This window comes from Oncorhynchus kisutch, unplaced genomic scaffold (genome assembly GCF_002021735.2).
Source record: "Oncorhynchus kisutch isolate 150728-3 unplaced genomic scaffold, Okis_V2 scaffold3868, whole genome shotgun sequence".
Taxonomy (NCBI): domain Eukaryota; kingdom Metazoa; phylum Chordata; class Actinopteri; order Salmoniformes; family Salmonidae; genus Oncorhynchus; species Oncorhynchus kisutch.
The window spans coordinates 95,001-117,072 of record NW_022265813.1 but is presented as its reverse complement, the minus strand read 5'-3'; the positions used below and the strand labels follow the sequence as shown (position 1 = coordinate 117,072).

The 22,072-nt window shown below is 45.0% G+C and overlaps 1 protein-coding gene and 1 long non-coding RNA gene across 3 annotated transcripts in view; one reads left to right on the top strand and one right to left on the bottom strand.

Moving 5' to 3' along the window:
• Positions 1–5,324: 5,324 nt before the first annotated feature.
• Positions 5,325–12,787, top strand: LOC116372045 (uncharacterized). Of its 2 annotated transcripts, XR_004209100.1 has the most exons (4): positions 5,325–5,537; positions 5,640–5,723; positions 6,527–6,583; positions 8,137–12,787. It is a non-coding gene; the product is annotated as an uncharacterized LOC116372045 (long non-coding RNA). The 2 variants fall into 2 exon arrangements; XR_004209099.1 differs by lacking the exon at positions 5,325–5,537 and having other exon boundaries at positions 5,555–5,723.
• A 4,563-nt stretch (positions 12,788–17,350) lies between these two features.
• Positions 17,351–22,072, bottom strand: part of LOC116372043 (adiponectin receptor protein 2-like) — a 63,311-nt gene continuing 58,589 nt past the window's right edge. Inside the window, 1 exon segment of the mRNA XM_031821116.1 lies at positions 17,351–17,600. Coding sequence (XP_031676976.1) covers positions 17,472–17,600 — 129 coding nt within the window. The 3' untranslated portion in view covers positions 17,351–17,471.

Below are 22,072 nucleotides of genomic sequence, written 5' to 3'. Positions count from 1 at the left end.
GGCCAGCAGGGGTCCTGTCTGGACGAAGGCCTCAGGCCTGATGATGTCCCTGGGTGGGCTGCTGCTCCCTCTGGCAGCCTCCTCTGGCTGGGCAGCTTTCGGCATGGAGAGAACAAACACATTGTTGCTGAAGCTGCATGACTCTGAAAGGGCCGGCTCCTCCAGGGTCAGAGGGCAGGTAGGACGAGGCTCAGGCTGGACCAGACTCACTGCAGGACAGGTTGGACGGGACTCAAGCATAACGGGACAAACACGGTTACTGGGCCTCACTTTTCTCCTAGTGGTGTTCCGAGGGTTGCTAGGCCTCCCCTCAGGTCTGGAAGGCTGTTTATCAGGCTGGACCAGGCCAACGGGGCTAACAGGCCATATAGTGGAGCCCACAGGGTTGCTACACCTCCTCTCAGGCCTGGAAGGCTGTTCATCAGGCTGGACCAGGTCGACTGGTCTAACAGGCCGTCTAGGGGGGCGTCGAGGGTTGCTAGGCCTCCTCTCAGGTTTGGAAGACTGTATCTCAGGCTGGACCAGCTCAACTGGTCTAACAGGCCGTCTAGTGGTTCGCCGAGTGTTGCTAGGCCTCCCCTCAGGTCTGGAAGGCTGTACATCAGGCTGGACCAGCTCAACTGGGCTAACAGGCCGTCTAGGGGGGCGTCGAGGGTTGCTAGGCCTCACAACAGGTCTTGTGATACTTACAGGAATTCTAGGTATCATTGTCTCAGGCTGGTACAGGGTCTCTGGGCTGCTGGGCCGGGAATCAGGCAGGAGCTTGTAGTTCTTCAGAACCTCAGTGAAGGAAAGCTCCTTGTTGCGCCTGCGTCTGTTGGTTTTGGCAGGTAGCTGGGAGCTGCTGCTGTTAAACCAACCGGGAGATTCACGACATCTATCCTGGACAGGAACCAGGGACTGGAGGTCTCTCCTCTTTCTGTGGGCAGCTGTGGGCCTCTTGGGCCTGATTTCGTCTGGAGGGGCTGGAGCACGAGGTACAACATGCAGGGAGGGGAACGCTGAGGGCCTGAAAGAGGAGGCCATCACTGGGGCCTGGCTGACCTCTTCTCTCTCCAGCAGCACTCTGTTAGAAGGACAGAGCAGCGGAACACCGATGGACCTTGGTCCTCCAGACCCATTCAGGTTGGGCCTCCTATTCATCATTCACTGGTCTGCAGTATTCTAATCAGAATGCTCCTTCTAGTCTTGAATACTTGGAATAGGAAGTGGCTTTCAGCACCATTAAACTCTATAAAAAGAGAGCCACAGAAACATCTTTGTTTAGTATTTGGGGACATTTTTAAAAATGTTTTACTGTCTCATCTAATTCCATCACATTCAGTTCTGAGTTGAAATACTTATTTGGGACAAGATATATTCATTAAAATGTAACAACTTTGTTCAATTAATTTCTAATAGCCTAGATATGTCTGGTGGTCAATAAAACTGTCTATCCCCTCATTTATCTGATAAACAGACAGACAGGTGTACTTACCGTTCACCTTGCAGTTCAATCAGCTAATGATCCGTAATTTCACCAGTGGCAGTTTGGTGTTTGATCATTACGTCATCAGAGGCATTTTGTATTGTGACGCAACAATGCCAAGCATCAACCTTCCTGTCATGGCTGCCCCCGTAGTTTAATATGTCAACGAAGTGTATTAATCAATCAGACAATCAAACCATCAATGAATGACTGAACTAGTGAAGCAATTTCTAATAAATCAGCTTAAGTATACTGACATCCTTTATGGATAAGACTGACAATTACGAAAACGCATCAAATCAATGATGCGTAAAAGTAGATTCGCTCCCACATAGTAATGTTCGTAAACGAACCACTTTAGTGGGTCAATAAACTATCCAAGACTTTGGACGAGGCATATTTGTCCCAATAATGTAGGACAGGTTACTTATATATATGAGGAACCTGCGACCAGAAAGACTGTTCTGCCGTTTTATTAAAAAATAATCCAACAGGGCATCTTCTTCTACATACGCGTCTTACTCTTTCCTGTGTTCATCTCCCTCGACTAGATATATCTATTCTGTGGCCACCACACGTTTTATATGTCATGTTTGTCTTGTAGCTGACAGTGGGGTGAAGACAGGAGCGCAGTTCAACTGACACGAAGGCGCGGACTGGGGAAATCCGACTTGGAGACCTGACGCCACTTTTACGCGCACTTTCGGATTGGTCTACTTTGAAATGAACATAAATATTATCGTAACATACTGGAGGTTGGGCTCAGTGTTCAAGTGTTGGTTTTACACATGTTGATATAGAGAAATATAGTCTAATAGTGGATCGGCCTTCTGCAGTGTTGGTGGGGTAAATAAACTGATGATGTGTTTTGGCCTCTATTTTTGCATGTTATTCTTTTAAAAATATTTCGGAATTCCTGATCTCGTTTATTAAACAATTACATTTTCAATAATTTGTGTATTTATTTCGTTTATCTTGTTTACATAAAGTAGCCAATGGCATGACCATAGAAATAAGAAAGAATAGAACAGACATGGAAGCTCTAACCCTGGCAAATGACTGGTACTTGTATTTCTATTTAGGATCCTCATTCATTCTTGCCAAGGCATCAGCTTCTCTTCCTGGGGTCCAGCAACATTGAGGCAGTTACGGTGCATTCGGAAAGTACTCAAGACGCCTTGACTTTTTCCACATTTTGTTACTTTACAGCTTTATTCTAAAATTAATGAAAAATGTTTTAGCTAATTTATTATTAAAAAATAAACATTTAAAAAGTATTTACATAAGTATTCAGACTCTTTACTATGAGACTCGAAATTAAATTCAGGTGCATCATGTTTCCATTAATCATCCTTGATGTTTCTACAACTTGATTGGAGTCCACCTGTGTTAATTCAATTGATTGGACATGATTTGGAAATGCACACACCAGTCTATATAAGCTCCCACAGTTATCAGTGCATGTCAGAGAAAAAAACCAAGCCATGAGGTTGAGGGAATAGTCCATAGAGCTCCGAGACAGGATTATATGGGCAGACGGAAGCCACTCCTTAGTAAAAGGCACATGACAGCCCGCTTGGAATTTGCCAAAAGGCACCTAAAGACTCTCAGACCATGAGAAACAAGATTGAACATGGTGGTGGCAGCATCATGCTGTGGGGATGTTTTTCAGCGGCAGGGCCTGGGAGACCAGTTAGAATCGAGCGAAAGATGAACAGAGCAAAGTACAGAAAGATCCTTGATGAAAACCTGTTCCAGATCGCTCAGGACCTCAGACTGGGGCGAAGGTACACTTTCCAACAGGACAATGAGTCTAATCACACAGCCAAGACAACGCAGGAGTGGCATCGGGACTTGTCTCTGAATGTCCTTGAGTGTCCTTTGCCTTGATGACAGCTTTGCACACATTTTTTAAGTGGTGGATCATCTTAATATTGCGACAAGGTTGTTGCTTCATATATGGGGGATTGTAAATGATGCAGACAATTACATTGATGGAAGCAACAATCTTGTCGCAATATTAAGCTGAAAAAAAAAGTGTGTGTGTGTGTGTGTGTGTGTATATATATATATTAATATACCTTTATGATTCCCCCCAAACCCTACCACCCTTCCCCCAATTGGAGTAAACTAATGAACAATAACACTCAGGCTTCTACCTTCAGTTTATACATCTTATACACATTTTACAGACACAATCTATTTTACAATAGTTATATTTAGTTTGTTTTTAGTTCTTCCTCTATTTCTGATGTCCATCCAGTTTGATTTCTATTGGTAACTGTGTTATTTCACATCATCTCTGAACCTTTATACATTTTACAGACCCGTATGTTTTACATTGTTTATCTTGTTATTAGTCCCACCCTTCAGCTCCATCCAACCCCTCCCATCGATCTCTCAACACCATCCATTTGGGATTTCTATTTGCCATATATATTTTTCAACTGTGATGTGATGCTTCACAAAAGTACTGAACCTTTCTATTCTCATAGCTTCTACAGATTGCAAATTAAAAATTTAAATGTTGCTAAAATAATAATATTATTGATTGATTGACTATGGCTTTTCAAATCACCCAGTATTGCTATCTGCAGCGTTAGTTGCAATTCTTCAGCCATTCCTGGACCTGTGACCAAAAACGAGCTACATATGGACAATACCAAAATAAATGACCTAATGACTCTGCCTCCTCACTGCAAAATCTGCAGAGCTGGGAAGACTGTATCCCCATATATATAACATTCGATTGGTTGCATGAATTTTGTATTGTAATTTAAATAGAAAAATTCGAAGTTTTGAATCCGCGGTTGTTTTGCGTATCAATTCATAAACCATGTGCCATGGAATGGGTACATCGAAAATCTCTTCCTACTATTTTGCCATTTATATGGCACAGCTATACGTTTTTTGGTCCTTCAATTAAATTGGTAAATGTTTTTATTTATCACACTTTTCTTTAACCATTTATGTTCTTTAATACAGGGCCGAAATACAAGTTCCTTACTTTTTCCCTTCTACTTGCCTCTTCCATTTTTGTGGTAATGCTACAATTAGTTGGTTGTAATTTTGGGTAGAGCAGACATTTCCATATGTCTGTGTTAGCTGCATGTGTGACAACTCCACCAGTCCTATTTATGATATCATTCACTGAAATTATACCTTCTTTAAATATTTATTCGAAAAAATGTTGTTTTAATCAATTAGTATTGTATTGTTTGTTCTGTCTTTTCAGGTGGATTAAACTGAAATTACAACCAATTTTCTCAGGCTTGTTTAAAAAATAACGATATTTTGGAGATTATTTCCTTTTCAAACAACCGAAAGTGAGCAGGTGTAATCTGAATAAAGGGAAAAGGCCATTCTTGAACACAGGATGAGACATTCCTACCAATTTACTAGAGAACCAGTTTGGATTTAAGTATAACTTTTGTATGACTGATGCCTTTAGTGAGCGGTCTAATGCTTTAATATTGTAAGGAACAATTGTCCACCCCAGACAGAGGGTTGAGTTTACGAATGTACGGTTTATTAACCCAACTCACCACAGGCTACTGTTTGGCCGTAGCCCACGACAAATAAATGAAGGATACCCTATGAACCAACCGTGACCTCTTGTGAAAGCCAGACATAAGAGAGAGATCAACGTCTAAATCTGGTCTAAACTTCCAATGCTCCCTGCCCAACCCCCCTCCACGCCTCTCCACCAACCACCAGGAAGCCCGGCATTAGAACGTTCCATGCATTCCCGTGATTGGCAGATAGCAGGTTGATTGGCATGTCGAACCCCGCGAACACTGGGTACTGGTAAGTACAACACAACCAACTAATAGACTAACACATAACACACAGCTGTCTGTCTGGGTCGCTACAATATTTAATCATTTCTGCCCACCGAATTCATATTCGTTATACACTATAAAAAATGACCCACGGGCTTAGTAAATATTGCAAAAGAAAATCAATGATTTTTACTAAAAGTAATAGGTTTCTGGTTTTACTTACATTGTTGAATATAGTCCTTAGTTGATGTGTTGAAAACACTGGCATTTGCAAATAAAAATCCAAGGTAATATGCTGCTAAATTTTAAACGAATATTTCTAAGTAACAACCAACAACTTAAAAATATGATGTTGAAATGATCATTATTGTGTTGGACTGACATGCCAGATCTAGTTATGAACGTCAGTTGTGCTTGGAACATTTCAACAGACGTCGTCTTGATCTTTCTCCTCTGGAAAGGCCTTGTGGCAGGTAACGACCAAACTATCACTTGGAATGTAGTTTGGATCTACACACATGTTTTCAACGAAATGTCAAAAAATATTCATTAAATTATATTATTCAAGTACGAAAAGCCTTTAGTTATATTGTCAGAGTAAGTTATATATTTACACGTTGATAAACTAGCTAGTTAACTTCCATGATGTCTGTATAGTTAACTAGTGGTGGGCATGCTACTAGCTAGTTCACTTCCATGATGTCTGTATAGTTAACTAGTGATGGACATGCTACTAACTAGTAAGTTAGCAGTGCATTTACTTGCCTCGGTGCTGTTTATAAGTTTTGTCATTTTTGTGTACGTTTTATATGAACCGAAATAGCTATGTAACATATTAGCTACCTAGCTTAGCAAAAAATGCATCGTCAGCAACATTACAGTAGAGCTGAACACATGTGCCCCTGCAAGGTAATGTTTGCCTGCTAGGCAAGCTACCCAGGAAGAGACAGGTAGGAACAATATGTAGCTAGATGGCTAACTACACCTAGCTATCTAACTACACCTGTCGTGGCAGAAACCTTCTTGTTGTTCACGTATTCACAACATGTTCAAGGCAGCACTGCCAACGTTGACCTTGTGCAGTAGTTATCTAGTCAATATCTAACAGCCAAACTAGCTAAATGAAATCATTGGTCTGGCTAGTAAGATCGATAACAAGCAGCTCTTCCAAGTCAGTGTGGATTTCTGTTTTCTAGCTCTCTATCTAAAGCTGAAGTCCTTTGAGTGTTATTTTCCTGACATTGTCATAGGTTTTAATACAACTTCTCTTCTTTAGGTGTTCAGACGTTCCTGAGTACTGGACAGACCATATTTTCCAGAATACATTGACAAGGTATGTCAATATATTCAAATGTCTGTGTTTTCATTGTAACTCACATCAGGGCTTGTAGGGCCCCATGATTTCCGCAATGTTGAAAACTCAAGACGGAATCCAGAAATTGAAACAGAATACAGGTTCCCCTCGGACAGGATACAGGTTCCCCTCGGACAGGATACACAGGATATTATTTAATTTTTTACAGTAACCTAACATTAGTGTGAATAATAGGTATTAGATATATATATATATATATTTTTTTTTCGCCTTTATTTAACCAGGTAGGCTAGTTGAGAACAAGTTCTCATTTTTCAACTGTGACCTGGCCAAGATAAAGAATAGCAGTTCGACACATACAACAACACAGAGTTGCACATAGAATAAACACATAGTCAATATTACAGTAGAAAAGGAAAACAAGAAGTCTATATACAGTGAGTGTAAATGAGGTAAGATAAGGGAGATAAGGCAGTAAATAGGCCATGGTGGCGAAGTAATTACAATATAGCAATTAAACACTGGAATGGTAGATGTGCAGAAGATGAATGTGCAAGTAGAGATACTGGGGTGCAAAGGAGCAAGATAAATACAGTATGGGGAGGAGGTCGTTGGATGGGCTGTTTACAGATGGGCTATGTACAGGTGCAGTGATCTGTGAGCTGCTCTGACAGCTGGTGTTTAAAGCTAGTGAGGGAGATATGAGTCTCCAGCTTCAGTGATTTTTGCAGTTCCTTCTAGTCATTGGCAGCAGAGAACTGGAAGGAAAGGCGGCCAAAGGATGAATTGGCTTTGGGGGTGACCAGTGAAATATACCTGTTGGAGCGCGTGCTACGGGTGGGTGCTGCTATGGTGACCATTGAGCTGAGATAAGGTGGGGCTTGACCTAGCAGAGACTTGTAGATGACCTGGAGCCAGTGGGTTTGGCGACGAGAGTGAAGCGAGGGCCAGCCAACGAGAGCATACAGGTCGCAGTGGTGGATAGTATATGGGGCTTTGGTGACAAAACGGATGGCACTGTGATAGACCGCATCCAATTTGTTGAGTAGAGGGTTGGAGACTATTTTATAAATGACATCGCCGAAGTCGAGGATCGGTTTGATGGATAGTTTTACGAGGGTATGTTTGGCAGCATGAGTGAAGGATGCTTTGTTGGGAAATAGGAAGCCGATTCTAGATTAAATTTTGGATTGGAGATGCTTAATGTGAGTCTGGAAGGAGAGTTTACAGTCTAACCAGACACCTAGGTATTTGTAGTTATCCACATATTCTAAGTCAGAGCCGTCCAGAGTAGTGATGCTGGACGGGTATTTTATATACTGTATTTTTAAATCAACCAAATGGATTGAACACGTTAACCCAGTGTTCCTAGGCCGTCATTGAAAATCAGAATTTGTTCTTAACTGACTTGCCTAGTTAAATGAAGGATAAACAACAACAAAAAATCATAGTTTTCACAGTTATTTAATGTGATGGGAGGACCAAGAAGAAGAAAGATTAGCACTTCTCCTTGTGTAATAACATGTTTTCATTATACCACTGGCTGTAACTGTGTTAACGATTGATTTCAGGAAAACGAGATGCATCTCAGATCTACCTGTCTGTTTCTCTCTTCTTCACCTGTCTCACTGCCCTCCACGCTGGTTTTCCGATGACAGACAGACAGCTACCTAGCCTAAACCCCGCCTCCCCTCTGAATCGGTATCTCCCTGGAATGTTCCAGAATGCCTGAACTTAGCATGCCTGCTGCTGTTTGTGTTATCTTTATCAATCAATATGACTATATGATTTAAGTTATGATATTGATCATTTTGGCTGATGGACTGAGAGGAATAAGCTATTGACTGACTCCATGCTTGATGACTTTACAATCACAGAGAGCTGTTGACTGACTCCATGCTTGATGACTTTACAATCACAGAGAGCTGTTGACTTCAGATACTGGATGACTTTCAAACACAACCACCAAAGTTGTGCTTCTTTGGAAAACCGTTCTAAAACCAAACCTGCTGGTTGAAATATGACATTGCAGGATGGTGATGAATCAACTGGAGGCTGGCTGGCTGCTGAAGGATGGATGAACACAATGGACTCAACTTCCACATTGTTCTGTTCATAACTCATCAGTCTTTGGTCTACGCACCACAAACACATCAAGTATCTACTATTAAATGTGAGCTGGGTTTTCACTGTTGGAAATGGATGGACTGTTTCAGGAAAAACCTTCAAGTCACATCATATATGCAATCTAAGACTTACTAAACCAGTTGACTTAGTTGGCTTGCTGCAACACAAGAATCATTACTGACCACCTACTTCTGTGTTGGACTACTAGGTGAAACCGCCATTCTGTTAGAAGGAACAACTTACAATGTGATGGACTACTAGGTGAAACAGCCATTCTGTTAGAAGGAACAACTTACAATGTGATGGACTACTAGGTAAAACAGCCATTCTGTTAGAAGGAACAACATTACAATGTGATGGACTACTAGGTAAAACAGCCTCTCAAAACTCCAAAGATTGTATTTTCTTCAACACTTAGTTTTTATTTCTGTAATGCTTCAGGGAAATGTAAAGACAAGGTCCTGGACAGTAACAGGATTATTGTCTTTCTGTCTGAGACTCTGTCATCATAGAGATCTAGTAGTTTATTTAGATCAGGGTTGGGCTCAATTCCTTTACATTTCAGGAAGTAAACTGAAAGTCCAATTCCTTTACATTTCAGGAAGTAAACTGAAAGTCTAATTCCAATTTTCCTCAATGCCACTCTGAGATAATGTCAGTTTACTTCCTGAATTGACTGTATTGACATTGAACTGACCCCAACACTGATCTAGAGATAAGAGACTGTAGTCCTCGAGGGGGAGAAGAGGTGAGGGGAGGCAGGGAGCAGCGTTGCTCTTGGGGGGGTAGTGGTGAGGGGAGGGGAGGCAGAGGACATCCCAGTCTGGAGTAGCAGAGATGAGGGGAGACAGAGGACAGCCCAGTCTGGTGTATCAGAGATGAGGGGAGACGGAGGACAGCCCAGTCTGATCACTGGAGGTTCTCTTGCTACAGAGATGGTCTATAGAAGCCTTTTAGTAGCTGACATTCCTAACCTCAACTGAGAGGGTCTCTGTCCCTCTGATGGCCCTGTTGGTGTCTCTCTGTGTGTGTCCTGTCCTGTTTGCTGTCTGGGACAAAGGGAGGTTGTTGTGGATATTGAGGGGGGTGGAGTTAGTAGTCTTTTGGCAGCATGACCCTGCGACCCCCCATGAAATAACACAAGGTGATCTTCCTTCTGAAAGGAATGTTGTCCAGGGCCTCCACTGCCACCCTCATGTTGCCCCTGACGCTGCTCTCCTCCTGGTCGTACATGGGACACATGTAGGCTGTTCGCCTCAGGGCGTAGATGTCCACCTCGTCCTCGTCGTCCCACGGCTGGTAGGGCTGCTGGGAGGGAACGGCTGACTTGACCAGACGGGGTCTCATCATGGCCAGCTCTAAGTCACGGGGGATATGCCTCAGACCCAGGCTAGACCTCTGGACTCTGGCTCCTTTAAATTTACATTACATTATGTTACATTCATTTATTAGTAATTCATTTATGAATGTTTAAAACATGACAATCATATTCCTGGTTGTACATCAGCAAACAACATATACAATATTGACAATATATTCAATAGAGAAAATGTGTCATTGCACAAAGAGAAGTGCTGACCTTTCTTTCTCTTCTTCTTGGTCTTATCATCCCAGGCGTTGGCACTGACAAGGGACACGTTGCCCTGGCCCAGGGAGGGCAGCAGTTTGGGCCGGGGGGCCACCGGGGGTTTGGGGACCTTCTTTGGAGGAGGAGCATCCCTCTGGGCTCTCCTGGCCAGCAGGGGTCCTGTCTGGACGAAGGCCTCAGGCCTGATGATGTCCCTGGGTGGGCTGCTCCTCCCTCTGGCAGCCTCCTCTGGCTGGGCAGCTTTCGGCATGGAGAGAACAAACACATTGTTGCTGAAGCTGCATGACTCTGAAAGGGCCGGCTCCTCCAGGGTCAGAGGGCAGGTAGGACGGAGCTCAGGCTGGACTATGTCCACAGTGCTGGTGGTGATGCTCACAGGACTGGTAGGTTGGGACTCAAGCATAACGGAACACACAGGATTACTGGGCTTAACTTTTCTCCTAGTGGTGTTCCGAGGGTTGCTAGGCCTTCCCTCAGGTCTGGAAGGCTGAACATCATGCTGGACCAGGCCCACGGGTCTAACAGGCCGTCTAGTGGGGCCCAGAGGGTTGCTAGGCCTCCCCTCAGGTCTGGAAGGCTGTACATCAGGCTGGACCAGGCCCACTGGTCTAACAGGCCGTCTAGTGGTTCGCCGAGGGTTGCTAGGCCTCCCCTCAGGTCTGGAAGGCTGTACATCAGGTTGGACCAGGCCTACGGGGCTAACAGGCCTTCTAGTGGGGCGCCGAGGGTTGCTAGGCCTCCCCTCAGGTCTAGTGATGCTGACAGGGATTCTAGGTGTCATCTCATTCTGGTACAGGCTCTCTGGGCTGTTGGGCCGGGAATCAGGCAGAAGCTTGTAGTTCTTCAGAACCTCAGTGAAGGAAAGCTCCTTGTTGCGCCTGCGTCTGTTGGTTTTGGCAGGTAGCTGGGAGCTGCTGCTGTTAAACCAACCGGGAGACTCACGACATCCATCCTGGACAGGAACCAGGGTCTGGAGGTCTCTCCTCTTTCTGTGGGCAGCTGTGGGCCTCTTGGGCCTGATTTCGTCAGGAGGGGGAGCACGAGGTACAACATGCAGGGAGGGGAATGCTGAGGGCCTGAAAGAGGAGGCCATCACTGGGGCCTGGCTGACCTCTTCTCTCTCCAGCAGCACTCTGTTAGAAGGACAGAGCAGCGGAACACCGATGGACCTTGGTCCTCCAGACCCATTCAGGTTGGGCCTCCTATTCATCATTCACTGGTCTGCAGTATTCTAATCAGAATGCTCCTTCTAGTCTTGAATACTTGGAATAGGAAGTGGCTTTCAGCACCATTAAACTCTATAAAAAGAGCCACAGAAACATCTTTGTTTAGTATTTGGGGAAATTTTTTAAAATGTTTTACTGTCTCATCTAATTTCATCACATTCAGTTCTGAGTTTAAATAATTATTTGGGACAAGATATATTCATTAAAATGTAACAAGTTTGTTCAATTCATTTCTAATAGCCTAGATATAACTAGTGGTCAATAAAACTATCCCCTCATTTATCTGATAAACAGACAGACAGGTGTACTTACCGTTCACCTTGCAGTTCAATCAGCTAATGATCCGTCATTTCACCAGTGGCAGCTTGGTGTTTGATCATTACGTCATCAGAGGCATTTTGTATTGTGACGCAACAATGCCAAGCATCAACCTTCCTGTCATGGCTGCCCCTGTAGTTTAATATGTCAACGAAGTGTATTAATCAATCAGACAATCAAACCATCAATGAATGACTGAATTAATGAAGCAATTTCTAATAAATCAGCTTAAGTGTACTGACATGATTAATGGAGGAGACGAACAATTACGAAAACGCATCAATCAATCAATGATGCGTAAAAGTAGATTCGCTCCCACATAGTAAAGTTCGACAACGAACCACTTTAGTGAGTCAATAAACTATCCAAGACTTTGGACGAGGTATATTTGTCCCAATACTGTAGGACAGGCCGTTCTGCCGTTTTATATAAACTAATCTTCTGCATACGGGTTTTACTCTTTCCTGTGTTCATCTCCCTCGACTATATATATCTATTCTGTGGCCACCACACGTTTTATATGTCATGTTTGTCTTGTAGCTGACAGTGGGGTGAAGACAGGAGCGCAGTTCAACTGACACGAAGGCGCGGACTGGGGAAATCCGACATGGAGACCTGACGCCACTTTTACGCGCACTTTCGGATTGGTCTACTTTGAAATGAACATAAATATTATCGTAACATACTGGAGGTTGGGCTCAGTGTTCAAGTGTTGGTTTTACACATGTTGATATAGAGAAATATAGTCTAATAGTGGATCGTCCTTCTGCAGTGTTGGTGGGGTAAATAAACTGATGTGCTTTGGCCTGTATTCTTTTTGTATGTTATTCTTTTTAAATATTTCGGAATTCCTGATCTCGTTTATTAAACAATTACTTATTCAATAATTATTTGGTTTATTTAGCTTATCTTGTGTACATGTTATACCCAATGGCCTGAACATAGAAATAAGAATGAATAGAACAGACATGGAAGCTCTAACCCTGGCAAATGACTGGTACTATTTAAGATCCCCGTTAATTTCTGCCGAGGCAGCAGCTACTCTTCCTGGGGTCCAGCAACATTAAGGCAGTTGCGGTGCATTCGGGAACGTATTCAGACTGCTTGACCTTCTCCACATTGTTACTTTACAGCTTTATTCTAATTTAATGAAAAATGTTTTAGCTAATTTATTATAAAAAATAAACATGTAAAAATTATTTACAAAAGTATTCAGACTCTGAATACTATGAGACTCGAAATTAAATTCAGGTGCATCATGTTTCCATTAATCATCCTTGAGATGTTTCTACAGCTTGATTGGAGTCCACCTGTGTTAATTCAATTGATTACTCTTCCTGGGGTCCAGCAACATTAAGGCAGTTACGGTGCATTCGGGAACGTATTCAGACTCCTTGACTTTTTCGACATTTTGTTACGTTACATACAGCCTTATTCGAAAATGGATGAAAAATGTTTTAGCTAAATTATTATATATATTTTTTATTTATTATTTACATAAGTATTCAGACTCTTTGGTATGAGACTCGAAATTGAACTCGGGTGCATCCTGTTTAAATCGCTCCTGAGTTCATCTGTGGAGATGGTAGAACCTTCCAGAAAGAGAACCATATCTGCAGCACTCCACTAAATCAGGCTTTTATGGTGAAGTGGGCAGACGGAAGCCACTCCTTTGTAAAAGGCACGACAGCCTGCTTGGAGTTTGCCAAAAGGCACCTAAAGACTCTCAGATCATAAGAAACAAGATTCTCTGGTCTGATGAAACCAAGATTGAACATGATGGTGGCAACATCATGCTGTGGGGATGTTTGTCATCGGCAGGGACTGGGAGACTAGTCTGGATCGAGGGAAAGATGTACAGAGCATCATCCTTGATAAAAAACCTTCTCCAGATCGCTCAGGACCTCCTGACTGCAGGGCACTGAGTTCAAGCCCTGGGTGGTGGGGATCCTGCCCACTCACTGCAGGGTACCGAGTTCAAGCCCTGGGTGTTAAGGACCCTGACTGCAGTCAGTGGGCAGGAAGCTTACCACCCAGCGCTTGAACTCAGTAGCAGAGAGCTCAGCTAGTTCCCTACTGAACCCTCCCTCCTAACCTTCTACTAGACTTGCATGCCATGGAACAGTAATGTACAGGCTTTTTGTCAAATGGGATGGAGTGTTGACCTTTTCCAGTGCTGTTGAGGCGGCTGCCAGGAGATCGAGAGGTATTGTGGAAAGACCAACAGTATTAGATGCAGGCCTCAGAATGTACACACATTTTTCTACCTCCTTTCACCACTAGATGGCAACAGTCTAATGAAAAATCATGTAGGACTACAAACTGGGCAGGAAAACTCATGCCATTACAGAAAACTGCACAATAAAAGAGTTATGTCTGATAAAATCCCACAATGAATGACATTTTGAAACGCACCTCGAATCAACATGAAGTATTAGAGCCAAATAAATACAAACTTTCCCAGAATCCTTTTTATTAGAACGATTACAGCAGATAAAGACCTATTGCAAATCCCACGGTCACCACTGGACGTGTGCTTCAACAAACAATATGCACTTCCCCAAAGAAACAAAAAGAAATAAATTAATAAAAAATAAAATCTGTTTTCCTTTGATGTTTTTTTTCTGTTGAGACCAAAGGCCTTGTAATTCTGGGTCTGAAGATTGAGAAGACATCTATATCGTCTCAACACAGAGCATTCATTAAGGACCTCCTAGCCTGGTCTCAGATCTCTTTTGTGCCGTCGAGCCAACTCTGACGGTCACAGTCTGACAATGAGTTGGGCAAGACAGCACAAACACATCCGGCACCAGGCTATCAAGGACCCAAACCCAAGAGAAGGACAGAAAGGGAGAAGAACTCCTTCCTCCTAAAAGAGTCAAGAGTGGAAACTGCCTCCCTGATTAAGTTTAACTCCGATGATCAAACACACTCCTCTACAACAGAGTTATATGGAGGGTTTAAGGGTCCGACTCCACTGTCTGGTCTCGACTAGTTGCCAGATCTGTACAGGCTTAAGCAAAACTTCAGACTATCAACATCATGGCATTATTTTACTAAAGCACATAGTGGACCTGGCAACCAAGCTAGGTGGGACCCCTGTTATCCAGTGGAACTGAGATCAAGGTCTCAGATGCACCGCCTGTATATCGTCATAATGAATACATGTCTGTTAGTGTTTCAACTGGAGCGACAGGTACAGAAGCAGTACGACTGAGCAGGTGTGTGGCGGATGAATCTGAAGTGGAGAGAGAAGGCTCTCAGCCTCAGCACAGCTGTGCACCGTGACGTAGATACACATCTAGAAAGTAGATCTGATACATATGAATAACTAAAAGGACTCAATTCAATCCGTACCGCCGAAGCTCCTCCCATTGAGCCGACTTACGCAGCGTTTACCACGAATGCAGTCTCAGCGAAACGATTGCTTTTAAAATGTCAAATCGTGTTTTAACGCTGAACTTCAGCAATGGATTGAATCAAGCCCTAATACACGAAGCTCTAAACAGACCCCCAGAGTGTTGTGAAACCGCTCTGAGGGAATCTGCTATTACATGTTTCAATCTTTTCAAATCACATACACACCCTTTAAAAGAGAATAGAAAACCTCCCCCCAAAAAACATACACAATCACAACGGTATTGGATCAAGAAAACCCCCAACTTAAAGCCTGTGACGATAATGGACCAAATAATAGCATGCAAAATAAAATAAACACGTTTTAGAGATGCATATTTTGTTCTGAAATATTGATCTTCTGTTTTTATTTCCGGGTCCCAAATGGCACACTATTCCCTATATAGGTCACTACCGGGTCAAAAGTAGTGCACTAAATAGGGAATAGTGTGCCCTTTGGGCTGTAATCTTAAAGTCAATGAATCACACACTTCACACAAAACGTAGTACAAAGTCACTATATACCAGAGCAGAAAGAGAGGCTCAACTTGGTAAGGAGATAGAAACGGACAACCTTTCACTGATGACGCTTTCACTGAGGGGGTCGAGGAACTGAAATGCATCAGGAATGGAACCCTGTTCCCTTATATCGTTGTACTACTATTGACTTTACGTTGGGCTCTGGTCAAAAGTAGTGCACTATATAAAAAGGGAATAGTGTGCCATTTTGGACGAGCACCAACGTTGGTTTCTAATGTTAGGGAAGGAAGGGTCGTGTTCACAGTCTAATGAGATGAAGTAGCTACTAGCTACACGTCAAGACATAACAGCACCCTATTCCTCATGTAGTGCACTACTGTTGAAAAGAACAGAATTCAGCACCTGATTTGTCAACTGGGGATCAACGTCAGCCAGTCACAGGTCACATCTCCACCCAGGGCTTAACCTTGCTGAGCCGGGGAGATAGCGGAGCCTCCTCCCTCGTTGTGAAGTCGTCTCTCCCTCTCCGCTTCACATGTCTCAACTCTTTGTGCCATAGCTCCCTTCAACAGTGTGTGGTTCTCCTATATTCCCCACTTCACTTCCCCCCTCTGGCCAAATGATTGGTTTATACACAAATGGTGTTTTCTTGGTTGTTGCCTCATCATCTTTGTCGATTTTTTGAAATTCAATATCTTAACATTTTTTTGGTATTTATTTCCTGTTTTTATTTATTTATTATTCTATATATTTAATACAAATCTATATAACCCGAATTTAGAAATCTTATTTACATGAAAAAAGTTGAAAAGCGGCTAGCCTGCCCCCCCCCCCCCCCCGCCACACCCCCCCCCCGCCACACCCACCCTTTTCATGGAAGAAAAAAAATACTTCACACATGATTCAATTTTCTTTCTTTCGGTAAAGCTTTTCTCCCCACCACTAGAGCATTAAGAAACCCCCACCACTAGAGCATTAAGAAACCCCCACCACTAGAGCATTAAGAAACCCCACCACTAGAGCATTAAGAAACCCCCACCACTAGAGCATTAAGAAACCCCCACCACTAGAGCATTAAGAAACCCCCACCACTAGAGCATTAAGAAACCCCCACCACTAGAGCATTAAGAAACCCCCACCACTAGAGCATTAAGAAACCCCCACCACTAGAGCATTAAGAAGCCCCCACCACTAGCGCATTAAGAAACCCCCACCACTAGAGCATTAAGAAACCCCCACCACTAGAGCATTAAGAAACCCCCACCACTAGAGCATTAAGAAACCCCCACCACTAGAGCATTAAGAAGCCCCCACCACTAGAGCATTAAGAAGCCCCCACATTGTAATTTTTGTTGCTTTGTACGGTGAGCACAACGTTTAGAATGATGATAATCAGAACAACCACTTCAACAGATTACTCAAAATTCACACAACTTTTTTTTTGTTGAGGGGGGGGCCGGGGGACCAGTCTCAAATGTCCAAAACCCTAGATGCAGTTATTGAAAACAAGATGGAGATGGAGAAGAAAAACAAACGAGACTTTCCAACTGAAAAGAAAACCTTGTCTTTTTTCCCGTGTCCTCTAAGGGGTTTCTGTAGACATGTACAGAGAGAGACGGGGCTACTGGGGAGTCAGTGTGTGTAGGAGCCTCCATCAGTCTCCCGTGTCTGTGTGTGTGTGTGTGTGTGTGTGTGTGTGTGTGTGTGTGTGTGTATATATATGAGTGTGTCTCCCCCTGGTGGTGTGTTGACGTGACGACGTGCAGGATCTTCACAGGGCATTGTCCTCTTCACAGCCCGCCCCGGCAGCGTAGCGGAAGGCCTGCAGGTTGGACACGCCGTGGAAATGGACGAACGCTCCTGCCACCACCAGGACGTGGAACAACTGATGAGAGTGGAACTGGAGGCAGAGAGAGGAGAGAGGGAGGATCAGTGAAGATTTCAGCTACTTCTGATTTAGCCTCTATGGTTGCTGGGTCACGTTATAGGCCGACATGAGCCCGTGTGCAAAGACAACTACTTCACTCATTGTCATGTTTGGTTTGCCACAGACGGACATGGGAGCAGACTAGAGAATTAACAGATCTGGGACCAGGTTAACATTCATGGACTCTCCGTGTTTGTAGTAAATAATGTCTGAGGATCAGATGGTCCAGACAGTCAGCCGGACATCACGGCCCCTAAGACACAGGAAGTATCAGTCCAGGGTTTCCCCAAACTCCGCCCACAGGACCCCAAGAGGAGCACGTTCTGGTTTCCCCCCCCCTAGTACAACACAGCTGATTCAAATCACCAACTCTGTCTCTCTGTCTGTCAACAACATGCCAGACTATGTCATGGAGGAGTTGGTGTAGACCAAATACCTGCCACGCTACATTGCCCATCTAACTCAGCGATGTGCCGTCATGCCCCTCTGTACCGGTCCTCCCCTCTACGTGGGGAACACAGGGCTCATGTTGGGGCCAACTATCAACCATCTCCAGGACAGATGTAGAGCACAGGAGGGAATAATCCCCCACACTGACCTGAGACACACACACACTGACCTGAGACACACACACACACACTGACCTGAGACACACACACACACTGACCTGAGACACACACACACACTGACCTGAGACACACACACACTGACCTGAGACACACACACACACACACACTGACCTGAGACACACACACACACACACACTGACCTGAGACACACACACACACACTGACCTGAGACACACACACACACACTGACCTGAGACACACACACACACACTGACCTGAGACACACACACACACACTGACCTGAGACACACACACACACACTGACCTGAGACACACACACACACACTGACCTGAGACACACACACACACACTGACCTGAGACACACACACACACACTGACCTGAGACACACACACACACACTGACCTGAGACACACACACACACAAACTGACCTGAGACACACACACACACAAACTGACCTGAGACACACACACACACAAACTGACCTGAGACACACACACACACTGACCTGAGACACACACACACACACTGACCTGAGACACACACACACACACTGACCTGAGACACACACACACACACAAACTGACCTGAGACACACACACACACACAAACTGACCTGAGACACACACACACACACAAACTGACCTGAGACACACACACACACACACACAAACTGACCTGAGACACACACACACACAAACTGACCTGAGACACACACACACACAAACTGACCTGAGACACACACACACACAAACTGACCTGAGACACACACACACAAACTGACCTGAGACACACACACACAAACTGACCTGAGACACACAACACACAAACTGACCTGAGACACACACACACACACACTGACCTGAGACACACACACACCACACACAAACTGACCTGAGACACACACACACACACACCAAACTGACCTGAGACACACACACACACACAAACTGACCTGAGACACACACACACACACACAAACTGACCTGAGACACACACACTGACCTGAGACACACACACACACAAACTGACCTGACACACCACACACACACACACTGACCTGAGACACACACACACACTGACCTGAGACACACACACACTGACCTGAGACACACACACACACACACTGACCTGAGACACACACACACACTGACCTGAGACACACACACACTGACCTGAGACACACACACACTGACCTGAGACACACACACACACACACACACACACACTGACCTGACACACGCACACACTGACCTGAGACACACACACACACACACACACACACACTGACCTGACACACACACACACTGACCTGACACACACACTGACCTGAGACACACACACACCACACACACACACACACACACACACAGACCTGAGACACACACACACAAACTGACCTGAGACACACACACACAAACTGACCTGAGACACACACACACACAAACTGACCTGAGACACACACACACACTGACCTGAGACACACACACACACACTGACCTGAGACACACACACACACAAACTGACCTGAGACACACACACACACAAACTGACCTGAGACACACACACTGACCTGAGACACACACACTGACCTGAGACACACACACTGACCTGAGACACACACACAAACTGACCTGAGACACACACACACTGACCTGAGACACACACACACACACACACTGACCTGAGACACACACACACACCTGAGACACACACACACACACACACACACACTGACCTGAGACACACACACACACACACTGACCTGAGACACACACACACACACACTGACCTGAGACACACACACACACACTGACCTGAGACACACACACACACACACTGACCTGAGACACACACACACACACACACACTGACCTGAGACACACACACACACACACACACTGACCTGAGACACACACACACACACACACACTGACCTGAGACACACACACACACACACACACTGACCTGAGACACACACACACACACTGACCTGAGACACACACACACACACACACACACACACACTGACCTGAGACACACACACACTGACCTGAGACACACACACAACACACTGACCTGAGACACACACACACACACACACACACTGACCTGAGACAGACACACACACACACACACACTGACCTGAGACAGACACACACACACACACACACTGACCTGAGACACACACACACACACACACACACACTGACCTGAGACACACACACACACACACACACTGACCTGAGACACACACACACACACACACTGACCTGAGACACACACACACACACACACACACACACACTGACCTGAGACACACACACACACACACTGACCTGAGACACACACACACACACACACTGACCTGAGACACACACACACACACACTGACCTGAGACACACACACACACACACACTGACCTGAGACACACACACACTGACCTGAGACACACACACACACACACACACTGACCTGAGACACACACACACACACACACTGACCTGAGACAGACACACACACACACACCACTGACCTGAGACAGACACACACACACACACACTGACCTGAGGACAGACACACACACACACACACTGACCTGAGACAGACACACACACACACACACTGACCTGAGACACACACACACACACTGACCTGAGACACACACACACACACACTGACCTGAGACACACACACACACACACTGACCTGAGACACACACACACACACACACTGACCTGAGACACACACACACACACACACACTGACCTGAGACACACACACCACACACACACTGACCTGACACACACACACACACACACACCACTGACCTGAGACACACACACACACACACTGACCTGAGACACACACACACACACACTGACCTGAGACACACACACACACACACTGACCTGAGACACACACACACAACACACACACCACACACACACACACTGACCTGCAGACACACACACACACACACACACTGACCTGAGACACACACACACTGACCTGAGACACACACACACACTGACCTGAGACACACACACACACACACTGACCTGAGACACACACACACTGACCTGAGACACACACACACACACACACTGACCTGAGACACACACACACACACACACTGACCTGAGACACACACACACACACACACACACACTGACCTGAGACACACACACACACTGACCTGAGACACACACACACTGACCTGAGACACACACACACTGACCTGAGACACACACACACACACACACTGACCTGAGACACACACACACACACACACTGACCTGAGACACACACACACACACACTGACCTGAGACACACACACACACACACTGACCTGAGACACACACACACACACACTGACCTGAGACACACACACACACACACTGACCTGAGACACACACACACACACTGACCTGAGACACACACACACACACACTGACCTGAGACACACACACACACACACACTGACCTGAGACACACACACACACTGACCTGAGAGACACACACACACACTGACCTGAGACACACACACACTGACCTGAGACACACACACACTGACCTGAGACACACACACACACTGACCTGAGACACACACACACTGACCTGAGACACACACACACAACTGACCTGAGACACACACACACACACTGACCTGAGACACACACACTGACCTGAGACACACACACACTGACCTGAGACACACACACTACTGTCCTAAAGTACTGTAACAGAGTGGATATTAACCTCCCACCAGCTGAGGACCAGAAAGGGGGAGGAGAGGGGCAGCGAGGCCCAGCCTGATGTCCCTGTTCTGGGCTTGCTCTCCCAGGCCTGC